The 12,518-nt window shown below is 40.4% G+C and overlaps 1 protein-coding gene across 1 annotated transcript in view; it reads right to left on the bottom strand.

Annotated features, from left to right (window-relative positions):
- Positions 1-12,518, bottom strand: part of LOC123526128 (fucolectin-like) — a 46,108-nt gene that overhangs the window by 11,745 nt on the left and 21,845 nt on the right. The window contains exons 2-3 of the mRNA XM_053523754.1: positions 2,073-2,318; positions 1,311-1,502 (exon numbers count right to left, since the gene is read on the bottom strand). Of these exons, the coding sequence (XP_053379729.1) occupies positions 1,311-1,502; positions 2,073-2,318 (438 nt within the window). The remainder of the gene's footprint in view (positions 1-1,310; positions 1,503-2,072; positions 2,319-12,518) is intronic.

The raw sequence follows: 12,518 nt of genomic DNA, 5'->3' as shown, positions 1-12,518 counted from the left end.
GAAAATTCCACTCTTTCAGTATGCAATTAGTTGGCAATTTATTTTTGGCTCACTTACTCAGGGTCAGCGTTTTTCTTGGCTCATTTTATTAAAATACCTAATGATACCATTAATATGGAGAATAGAAAGACTACTTTAAGTCTTTATGCTATCTCTAGTATTTTTACATTTCAAATAAAACTATTTCATGTTGCATATCAAACACTTTGGTTGTATTCTTTCTGTATCTTGTAATGGCTTTTATTATTATATACTTCAGTAGAAATAGTAACAAAACTGTATATGACAGAATCCTGTAATAAGACCAAATAAACGGAAGTAATATAACCGGAAAGAGGGCATGATAACCAGTTACTCCCGCAAGGAATTAGTGAGGTTATTTACCCTGTGTCTTTGCGATAAAAATTCGTTAAAGTCAATATTTTATATAGTTAACTGGTTCAACCAACCGAGTAATCGTTAGTAGGTTTAGGTATACAATAAACAACTTATTAAACGGCAATGTAAACCTATCTTGTCACTCGGGTTAATCCTTCGTGCAAATTGCTAATAACTACTTCTAGGCCCACAGCTGGCGTTTAACAAGTGTATAATAATAACAGGTGTATTATTATTTATTAACAAATATAATTACAAAATTTAAAATGCAATATCACAACCGCGGAAGGGACTGCATATTTTTCTGGCTATTTTCTCTGCAGTAAGTTAATATGGATATCAATTTAGCGTTTTAAAAGAAACTTAGAAACGGCCAAAGAATAAAAATGACCAGAGAAGGTTTAAAAAAATACAAAATGACCCCTAGTTTGTTCCCCTAGCATTTAACTATATATCGGATTTAATTTTAAGTGTATATTCAATTTTCTTAGGAAGAATTTAAATAACATTTACAGAGAATCAGAACCTATTGTACATCATGATGAAAACGCACGTGCACGCGCACGCGCACACACGCACACACACACACACACACACAAACGTATAGCAAATTAAGTTTTAATTAATAAAATTTTGAGATATTATAATGACGCAGAGAACTTCCGATCGCGTGAGGTGCCATGGTCTGAAATATCATATTGTCATAACAGTTCGAATCTAAAAATTATTTCTGCGTTACATATGATAGGAAGAGTGGTTTCAAATGAAATCTACACGTAATTAGGCGAGTGGTTTTCATTCACCGAAAGTTACCATGTGCCCTTAATTATGTAGGTGTAACTCTAAACACAGAAATACGCATTCCCCTTAAAGCAATCCATTTGTTAAGCTTATTAAAAAAAGAGAATATCATAATGTATTGCAGTAACTACCTGGTGTAGCGTATACTTCGACTTCGCACAGGTGAAACCATGATGTTCCAGGTTGCACGAGTTTTACGTATCTCCCATTAGTGTTCGGAGGCATAGTTACAGTTTTAGTCGAACCCATTTCCTTCACAAAGCCAACCTTGGTCATACTGTCAGTAGAGTAACCTACCTGTATTGCAAATATTGCTCTTTCGCCTTTAACAGAAATAAAAAAAAACACATTCAAAGCAAAGGAGATTGCTGTATATGTTTATATGAATGTACTCAATCTTTATACGTTTCTAGCCTGCATTTTCCTCTTTCAAATTCTACGTACACAAAAATAAACGGTCAACACAAGCTATAATTTCAACTGCGTTTGTACTTAAATTAATGTCAAATTATTAATCAAATTGTAAAGATACCAGTATCAATTGAAACAAGCGAGATCATTTTGTAAGCGACCACATATACCAATTTACCAATTTACGGTAAAGCAATGGTACATGTATTACTTATCCTGTCAAAATGTCGGAGAAAAAACGGGTTTTAAAACCTTCAAATACGTCTGCGAAATTTCAGCTAGAGCGTCGTTTAATATATCGGAAAGCAAAATCGTTTTCTACATACTAAAGTCTGCCAAATAATTGTCCTTGGTATTAAACAAGGTGAGATCAAACCTTCAGCAACTGACTAGTTAAGACGTTGTTTTGAAATTGAAGAATTGCAAAACAGAATTCTGCGACTAGTGTATACACTTAATGTTTAGGTAAGTGGTATACTTACTGCAACAATCAATCCTATTGTAGAATGTCATTCTTTCTATATTGTACACTTGCTGAAGATCAACAGACCACCAGTTGTTAGGACTAGGAGTGTCGTGAGTGTGAAAACAGTTCGCTTTTTTTCCGTGGCCAAAAAGCTTTTGTTCCAAGTTCCCGTCAACAGCTAAACTGGCGACAGTGCCTTCGCTGTGCTTGGAGGATATGTATGCTGGTTTATTGAGAGCAACATTTTTGACGATACATGAATCTGCAAGAAAAATATTCCTCCAAGTGCACGTGTTCAAGTAAGTAAAGTAAGTAAGAAATATGTACAAGTAAGAATTTATCCTCATATGAGCCGCGCCATGAGCATGAGAAAACCAACATATAGGGGAGCGGTGGTCTAGTGGATAAGGTGTCGGCCGCTCAATCCAGGGGTCGTGGGTTCGAGCACCATTGGGGTCACGACCATGACTTCTCATATGACACCAGTACTGGTTTTCCCAGGAAGCGGACTCGAGAGTGGTTTTAATAAGCTTGAAGCTTTCATCACAATCGAGCTAAAACAAATTAGTATAAACTAAAACCAACATAGTGGGTTTGCGACCAGCATGGATCCAGACCATGCATCCGCGCAGGCTGGTCAGGATCCATGCTGCTGGCTAACAATAGGCTTTGAAAGCGAAAAGCATGGATCCTGACCAGACTGCGCGGATGCGCAGGCTGGTCTGGATCCATGCTGGTCGCAAACTCACTATATTGTTTTTTCTCATGGCATGGCTCATATGGTTTTTAGAGTGAAGCTATGATAACAACTATTTTTGCAATAATATGACGTCATAACTCTATGTCGGAAATAGCGCGAAATTACATTGACGTTATGTTGACGCCAACTTATGCGTGACGTTAGACGTCACTTACCATGAATTGTTTTGTAACGGATATAGTACACAGAATACATTTGTATGAATCAGACGTGAGTTTGTTTCATTAAATACAGAGTTTACCCGCAACCCCCCACATTTTGGTGCCGTGACCAAAGCAACAATGAAGATAGACAAATTACGATCGATCCGAACTTGAACAGACAATAATTGTACATGATAGAAATAGTGCGAGTTCGACGCAATATTCCCGCCTTCCAAAGTTCTCATTACCTGCCTTCAACGAAACATCTTAGAATGGCAAGCTTTTTGGGATTCATTCAGTTCAGCAGTGCATTCAAACCAGAATTTAACGGATATGCAAAAATTTAATTATTTACGTTCACAACTGGAGGATGAAGCAGCTCGGAAAATAGATGGATTTGCCCTAACGAACGCTAACTACAGTAATGCAGTTGAATTATTACATGAACAATACGGACAGAAACATAAGATAGTGCATGCTTACATACAGTCTCTTCTACATCTTCCGTCGCCTAGCAACACACTTCCAAGCCTGAGAGGTTATTACGACAAGCTAGAAACATACATCCGGGGACTTGAGTCACTGGATCAGCATGAGGATTCATTTGGGACGTTCTTAGTGCCTGTGATATTTGACAAACTTCCGGCAGAAATACGTAAGAACTTGGCATGTGAACATAAAGGCAGAAATCTAGAATTACATGAGATGCGCCGGGCGATCTACGAAGAAATCAACGTATTAGAAGCAGGTCAGGTCAACAGTAACTTATACTTGCATGAAACACCAGCCACATTGTCATTGTTAACTGGTTCAGGCTTTAGACCACGTGCACGACAGGACAGGGATAAGAAACACGTGCATCCACACCAAAGTACACAACAACAACAACGGTTTACAAACGCTAAGGTATGTGTATTTTGTTCAAGCAATACGCACTTTGCTAATGATTTTAATGTTATGAGGGATTACGAATCCAGAATCGCAGTAGTGAAAAGCAAACGTCTATGTTTTAACTGTTTGGGAACACACCAAGTATCTAACTGTAAGTCTAAAAAAAGATGCAGAAACTGTCAGAAAAGACACCATACCAGTATATGTCAGAACTCATCTCAAGTTCAACCGCCAATACAGACGTCTTCAGCATCTGCAGTCAGTGACAACCAGCTCCAACTGTTACATCAGACTGCAGCGTTGCATACTTACGATCATATCACGTTTGAGCAGACGACATGTGGGCAACAAACGCCGCACGTGCTACTTAAGACAGCGATATCTCCCGTAACATGCGGTATCATTTCAGCAGATACTAACATTCTTTTCGATGAGGGTTCTCAAAGATCATTTATCACGAGAGAGCATGCAGACAAACTTAGACTTACATCCACGGGAACTGACACTTTGCAATGAAGTACGTCACCTAGACACTGCCACAGTCTTTTTGATTACGTCCACCAAAGAGAAAATACCGATTAATGTGCTGATAGTACCAACTATAGAAGTACCGTTTCAGAAATACAAAAAAAATGTTTCCCATTTACAGCACTTGAAAGGTCTCAAATTAGCGCATCCGCTGACAGAAGACACAACGTTTGAAGTTCAACTTCTCATTGGTGCAGATTACTATTGGAGAATCGTTGAAGACGAAATCATCCAAGGTCCAGGACCTACAGCAGTCGCTTCCAAGATTGGCTATATTCTATCCGGTCCCGTCCCTTTTCATGCGTCATCTAGCAGAGCCACGACTAGTTTAACATTGAATGTTATCACGCAGTTATCCCAAGATATTGACGTAGAAAAATTTTGGAAACTTGAGAGCCTTGGTATTCAACAAAGCGAAGATGAAATCCCAGAGAGGAGTTACATGACAGAGTATCAAGATACGTCAATTACGTTTACTGGTGACAAGTATGTAGCGAAATTACCCTGGAAATTAGACCACCCCGCCCTTCCCTCTAACTACGACATCGTGAAATGCCGAACTGAGACATTGGTCAGTAGATTACGTCAAGACCCTGTGACATTGAAACATTATGGAAATATTATCAAGGATCAAGAAAGCAGAGGTTTCATAGAATAAGTTCCAGATACAGACCAACCCCGCAACAGTGTCCACTACATTCCACATCACGCTGTGAAGAAAGAATCATCTACAACACCTGTACGCATTGTCTACGACTGTAGATGTCGCATGTCACGGAATCATCCGAGTTTGAACGATTGTTTGCAGTCGACACCCCCAGAGCTCGACGATCTTACAGCCATACTAGTTACATTTAGACTCAAACAGTACGCCGTAGTCACCCGCAAAGAGAAGGCTTTTCTTCACATTGGATTACACGAAAATGACCGAGACATGACGAGATTTCTTTGGCTTTCAGACCCAACCAATCCAGAGAGTGCACTAAAGACATATCGGTTTAAATCTGTACTTTTTGGCGCGGTATGTTCTCCATTCATTTTGAACGCCACGCTCTTGAAACATCTACAGAGGAACGCAAATACATGGGTCAGTAATAGACTACAGAGTGACTTATATGTAGACAAGTTCTTATCCAGCCTTGACAAAGAAACAGATGTCATCAGTTACTTTCATCAATCACGTGGTCTCATGTCAAAAGCAGTATTCACACTTAGGTCATGGAATTCTAACAGTCACAAACTGAGAGATACAGCGAGACAACTTAACATTCTAGACAAAGACGAAGTAACCAAACGTTTAGGATTGCGCTGGGAACCAGAGACAGATATCATGACATACCCAGAAAGACCAATAGAGACAACCGCAATTACGACCAAGAGATACATACTGCAGAGCACATCCCGGATTTACGATCCACTTGGTTTTCTAACCCCAATCACAGTGAAAGCCAAGATATTACTTCAAGATATTTGGAAAGACAAGTTCGATTGGGACACAATGCTACCAAGATCCTACCAACAGAGGTGGTTACAGATAGCAACAGACTTGAACCTAGCAATGAAAATCCAATTCCAGAGATATTACTTTGCGGAAACAGACGACAATCAAGATGCAGCAGACGACACAAGACTTCATATATTCGTCGACGCAAGCACTCAGTCTTACGGTGCAACAGCCTATATTTGCAGAAGAAATCACTCATCGTTAGTAATGGCTAAGAACAGAGTCGCACCATTGAAACCCCTCACCTTACCAAAACTTGAACTTATGGCGGCTGAAATAGGAGCTCGACTTTCCCAACATCTACGAAAAGCACTAGGAATAGAAAAGATAGATTACTGGTCAGATAGCCAGATTGTTTTACACTGGTTGAGTAACCCGGAAAAAACAAACCGATTTATACGGAGACGAGTTGAAGAAATAAAAAATCAGACCGGAACCGGCGATATTGTCCCACACAGAACAATCCCGCAGATCTACTTACCCGTGGAATATCGGCAAGCCAATACCAAGACAACAAGCTATGGTTTACAGGTCCGCCTTGGTTAACCGACGAGATAAAGTGGCCAAAATGTAAAGTTCAAGGCATCACTGTGCTATCTACAATACAACCCGAAGATGACCAGCATACCCGTATTTCGCGACAACCAACACCCCAGATTCCAGATACGATTGACGTAAGCAGATTCAACAATCTTCAGAAGCTACTTCGAGTTACGGCCTACGTCCGGAGATTTATTGACAACTGTAGAACACAACACCAAGATAGAATGGTTGAAGCTATCACTGTTACGGAGCTAAGAGAAGCAGAAATGAACTTGATTCGACAGTGTCAGTCTATAGTCTACAATGAAGTTATTGAGAACCTTCGATCTGGAAAATCAAGACTACCGCTGGTACGACAATTACGACTTTACATTGATAGAGAAGGCTACATCAGATGTGGAGGTCGTATACACAATGTACCCCTTGATGAATACACCCGATTTCCTATCTTATTACCGGCGAAACACCCACTTACGCGACTTATCGTACTTGATGCACACCAGAAACAGCTGCATTCGGGTATCAGTGCAACTATATGCCACTTACGACAACGTTATTGGATACCGACGATACGACAATGTGTCAAATCTCTACTACGGAGATGTATAACATGTCGGAAGATTAACTCACCACCTTACAGTGCTCCAGACCCACCACCGTTACCAGCTTACAGAGTTAAAAGTTCGCCACCATTTACTATCAGAGGGGTCGACTACAGTGGTGCGCTGTTTGTGAAGTCAGAAACCGGAATAGAATCGAAGGCTTACGTATGTTTGTTTACCTGTGCAGCTACCAGAGCTATTCACCTTGAACTTGTGCATGACCTCACCGAAAATTCATTTATACAAGCCTTTAGACGCTTTGTCAGCAGACGTTCACTACCTAGAATGACCATATCAGACAACGCTGCAACATTCCACGCAGCATCTAACACATTGAAGACCATGTTCCAGTCCCAAACCTTGAGAGATCATATAAACAGATCCGGAACCGAGTGGAAATTCATTCCAACTCGAGCACCATGGTTTGGAGGATGGTGGGAGAGAATGGTTGGGCTCGTAAAGACATCCCTAAAGAAAGTGTTAGGTCGAGCATTCGTTACTTTTGAGGCGATATAGACGGCACTTACTGAGGTAGAAGCTATCCTCAACGATAGACCTCTCACATACGTCACATCAGAAAATACAGATCCAGAGCCGATTACCCCATCACACTTACTAACTGGACGGAGAATTACAGCGATACCAGATGCGACAGATCCTAGCACCATAATCAGCAATCAACAAATAATAACGAAACGAGTTCGAGTCCAGCGTGATCAATCGTTGGTGGGCGAGATGGAAGTCAGATTACCTTACATCACTACGTGAACGTCATACACAAAGTGGTCGCAACGAGCAGACAATACGTGTTGGAGATGTCGTGCAAGTGCACGATGACAGTTCTCGGTTGCTATGGAAACTGGCTGTGGTGGAGGAACTTGTACTCGGACGAGACGGACTGACCAGGGCAGCAAAAATCCGTACCGGAAGTTGGCATACTACCAGACCAATCGTGAGACTTTACCCTTTGGAGATCAATGAAAACGAGAGACTTTAAATAAGTAGAAAATGCGAGATCGATGAAAAATGAACAGTGCTTTAATTTTAGAGTGTTCTTCAATTTCGTGAAATATGTGATTTAGAGACAATGACCAAAAATTCAGGAAACGAACGTTATATATTGATAAGTGTTTTATAATTGTTTTAATATATTTAAGAAATGGAACGTTTAGTACTTTCACTTTTCGCGGGCCCCAGAATGTCGGAAATAGCGCGAAATTACATTGACGTTATGTTGACGCCAACTTATGCGTGACGTTAGACGTCACTTACCATGTATTGTTTTGTAACGGATATAGTACACAGAATACATTTGTAAGAATCAGACATGAGTTTGTTTCATAAAATACAGAGTTTACCCGCAACCCCCCACACTCTATACTTCCTTCAAGAGCATAAAGGACAAACTTTCTCTCTCACCTCTCTCTCTCTCTCTCTCTCTCTCTCTCTCTCTCTCTCTCTCTACCAATCTATCTCTTCCGATACTGTCTAACTCTTTACAGGAACGTTGACACTTTCGTGCGCTTAACGCTTCAAACACAAAGACTGTTAGTAGAAAAAAGAAGAAAATTGGGCCAAATAAAAGGAAAATTTATCAGTGATCTAACAGATAAAAAGAGCAAGGTTATGGTAAAGTATGTTCAATGTTGCAAACAATAGCATTGAACTGCTCAAGGCTTGGAAGAAAGTGAATGTCAGGTGGAAGATTATTCCATAGGACTATAGTTTTGGAAAAAAGGGAGTATTTGTAGGTCAGTGGTTGCAGAGATTAATCTGTAAGACAGCAGATGATAATGGCGTAATTACCTTGTTTGGGGGAAGAGACAATCTTCCATGGGAATTGCAACCAGCTGATTGAGATGTTATACATATAAGAGAGTTGGGAGTCAATGTGCCGGAGATCTAGCCAGCGCCATTTTAGATTGTATAGCATGTCATAGACACTGTATGTGCGGCCAAAGTTAGATGCTGCCTGTCTTTGGACTGCTTCTATTTGGTCTAATTGGGTTTGTGCGTATGGGGACTCGACTTTGGAGCAATATTCCAGCTATAGTCTGACTCGGGTCTGATAAGCTACGGGCTTATGTGGTTTGGAGTTAACCTTCATATTCCTGCAGAGGAAACCTAGAGTTTGATTTGCCTTTTTGGTCGACCTATTTATGTGGGCGTCCCAAGAGAGATCGTTTGAGATATCCACGCCAAGTTATTTTGCTGAGGTGACAGTTCCTAGTAGTGTATTATGCAGGTAGTATTGTGGGGGAATATGATGTTTCCTTCTTGTGACGTGAATAACTTGACACTTTGAGGGATGGAATTCTATATCCCAATCCAGCTCCAACATTTCTAGTGTTTTAAATTCGTTTTGGGGGGTTTTGATTGTCTGATAGGTGTAAGTAACATATATATTGCAGTGTCATCTGCGAATAGATGCACTTTAGACTGGATATTTTGTGGGAGGTCATTTCTGTATGTAAGGAAGAGCAGGGGCCCAAGCACGGACCCCTGCGGAAATCCAGACGAGACAGGTATGGACTCTGAGCTTGTACCATTTAGGATTATGGATTGAAGCCGCTTGTCGAGGAAGCTCTTAATCCATTTCAGGGTTCCACCACGTATACCATAGTTATGCATTTTAAACAGGACTTTCTCAAGGTTCAATTTATAAAATGCTTTGCTAAAATCTAATAGTATCAGATCAACTTGTTGTTTATTGTACACCGACTTTATAAGCATAATTAGTTGTGTCAGACAGAATTTGTTTCTCTGAAACCATGTTGGGGATTCCGAGGTTTGTAAAGTGTTTTGTAATTCATGAGGATACTATATGCGCAAGGGTTTTGCAAAGTACGGATGTAAAGGATACGGGCCTGTAGTTGGCTGGGTCTGACCTGTCGCCCTTCTTGTAGGTGGTGGTTACTTTTGCATTTTTTTCCGCTGGGAAGTTATAGATCAGTGGATTTCTGAAATATATTTTCAAGGACTGGTGACAATTCCTTTGAAAGTGTTTTAAGAATGATGGGCTTAATCTTGTCTGGCCCACATGCCTCGTGAGGGTTGAGATTTGAAAGGAGCTTTTCTATGCCATTGCCTTGGCATTCTTGGGTACTTTTGACTGTCTTGAGGTGGAAAGTTATGTTTTCGATTAGATATGTCTTGGAGTTTCATCTTGCAGCAGGATGCTAAGTTCAGAGGTGATTTGGGGCTAAATACCGACTGAAATTGCTTATGTAGAGCTATTGCTTTTGAAGTTTCGCCAGAATGGCAGATGTTTGAGGAGGAAATAAAACTTTTTGGTGTTTAGTTTTGATGTAAGGGAGGCATCAGGCTGGTTTACAGGTATTTTTGATAAGCCTCTTTTATTTTCTTTCGGACTGTATGTTTGAGGTCCAAGAAATATTTACGATCAGCGGATTTGTTTGATTTCCTAATGTGTTTTAGGTCCTATCATGCCTTCTGATGTCCTCTTTAGACTTTAATTTACCCAGGGAAGATGGCGGACATTTTTTGACGGAATAAGTTCTTCTGATAGGTTATTTAGAGTGGATGAAAAACTTTCTCATAGATCTTCAATTGATAGGGTGGACTATTAGTACTCCTTTAACATTCCTGATGTAACAAATTTTTGTGGAAGTGTTTACTTTGACCGCAAAAATGTAATGGTCGCTGATACCAGGTGAGATGTTAACCTGATTGACCAAAGCTGGATTTGTCCTGAAAATAGGTCTAAAATATTGCTTTCTCTCGTAGGTAGGTTTACTATTTGTGTGAGGTTGGAATTATTAAGAATCTCAAGGACTTCTCTATAATAGGTCGGATGTTTACTTTTATCCAAAGATATTCACAGTTTGATTGATGTTCGGGTATTTCTTGGACAATAATGCAATCTCTAACTAATCTCCACCACCTGCCTGCGTGATACGGTCTCTTCTAAGTACCGGTTTTGAGTAACCTAAAAAAATACATATGTTTTTTTTTGGCACCGACTGATCTGCAGTTGATATGATAAGAGATATTTATTATGATAAGGGATTTTAAGAGCTATTTTAGTTCAAATTACGAAAAAGACTGTGTAGATTGGTCACATACACTAGTAGCGTATTGATGTTCAACTATTGTTTAAGACGTATAGCTATGAAGTTTTAATTAGAATGAATTTAATACCCCAGTCACACATACGGCGCGGATAGCTACGTCTAGCTACGGACAGAAACGTAGTAATCCTTATCGACCCGTACCTGAGCCGTACCTCAGAGTAGTCATTCGTACTAATCCGTACGTGGTCAAAACGTATTGAAAACTTACTCCAAACTTGCAAGTTTCTCAAACTTTTGAACATGCACAAAAGTTTGAGCGAACCGTAGCCATTTGAGCGTGACTTTAGTCCAACTTGGCTGAAACTTATTCATCCGTAGTTAAACGTACTTAAACGTAGTTATCCGTGCTGTAACGTACCTCGCCGTAGCCGAACGTAGTTATCCGAGGCTGCTCGTACTTAAGCATAGTTCAACGTAGTTTACCGCAGACCCGTCCGTGCGCTGGGCAAGTTGCAAGGCGCAGTAAAACGTAATTCAACGTAGTACCTCGTACCTATCCGTACTTATTCGCGTCCTGTATTGTTTTGTTTGTTTCCTGTTTCTCGCCATTTTCGTCGTACTAAGACGTACTGCTCCGTAGTTATACACCCACAGACTAATCTTATCCGCACCGTACCTCAACGCACGGACATATCCGTATGTGTGACTGTAGCTTAAATCAGAAGGTAGGATAAATAGAACCTCTTATGCGTTGGAACAAGAGGGGCAATGGGGGAAGGAGGCGGAAGGGGGGCACCGCCACAATGTCGAGATTATGTATGTGTGTGTGTGTGGTGGGGGGGGGGGGGGGGCAGCATATGCTTTGGTCCCCCAGCTTTTGACCCCAAAAACTGATTTTTCTTAAAACAGTAGATAAAGGGGAAAAGCCAATTTGAGAGAGCACGTGTCTGTACTGGTCAGGATTTGATGTGATATCAATGGTTATTCAAAAATGATCAAGGAAAATATGGGTAGTAGCTGGCCGCTCCCCTATTTGCTCCCTCCTCCTCCCAGAACTTTGAGATCGCTCCTACGCCAATCCTCCTTCATATACCTGAAATTTAAGCCTCGACGTTTTTATTTTCATCGACTTACCGGATAATTTAGATTTATAAGACAGTAACCTAATAATCTATTTATGGTCCTAGCATGGCTGGACTTGTTTCTCGGACGCGAAAATGTTGTTTTTCGAATAATGCTTGGACCGGTGAACGAACATTATGGTGTCATATATGACGTCAGTAGTAAAGCGGGGCGATATGGGGACCTCCCAGGGGGAGGGGGGCGATATGGGGAACTCCAAATAATTTTCAATTAGAAATTTATAGTCCATTTTTCAGTAGGTGATAAGGTTGATTCACGTATGTCTAAGGTTTTATATCATATTACTACTTTTCTACTTTACTACTACTACTTCT

Source organism: Mercenaria mercenaria, chromosome 14, assembly GCF_021730395.1.
Source record: "Mercenaria mercenaria strain notata chromosome 14, MADL_Memer_1, whole genome shotgun sequence".
Classification (NCBI taxonomy): domain Eukaryota; kingdom Metazoa; phylum Mollusca; class Bivalvia; order Venerida; family Veneridae; genus Mercenaria; species Mercenaria mercenaria.
This window is presented reverse-complemented; position numbering and strand designations above follow the sequence as displayed.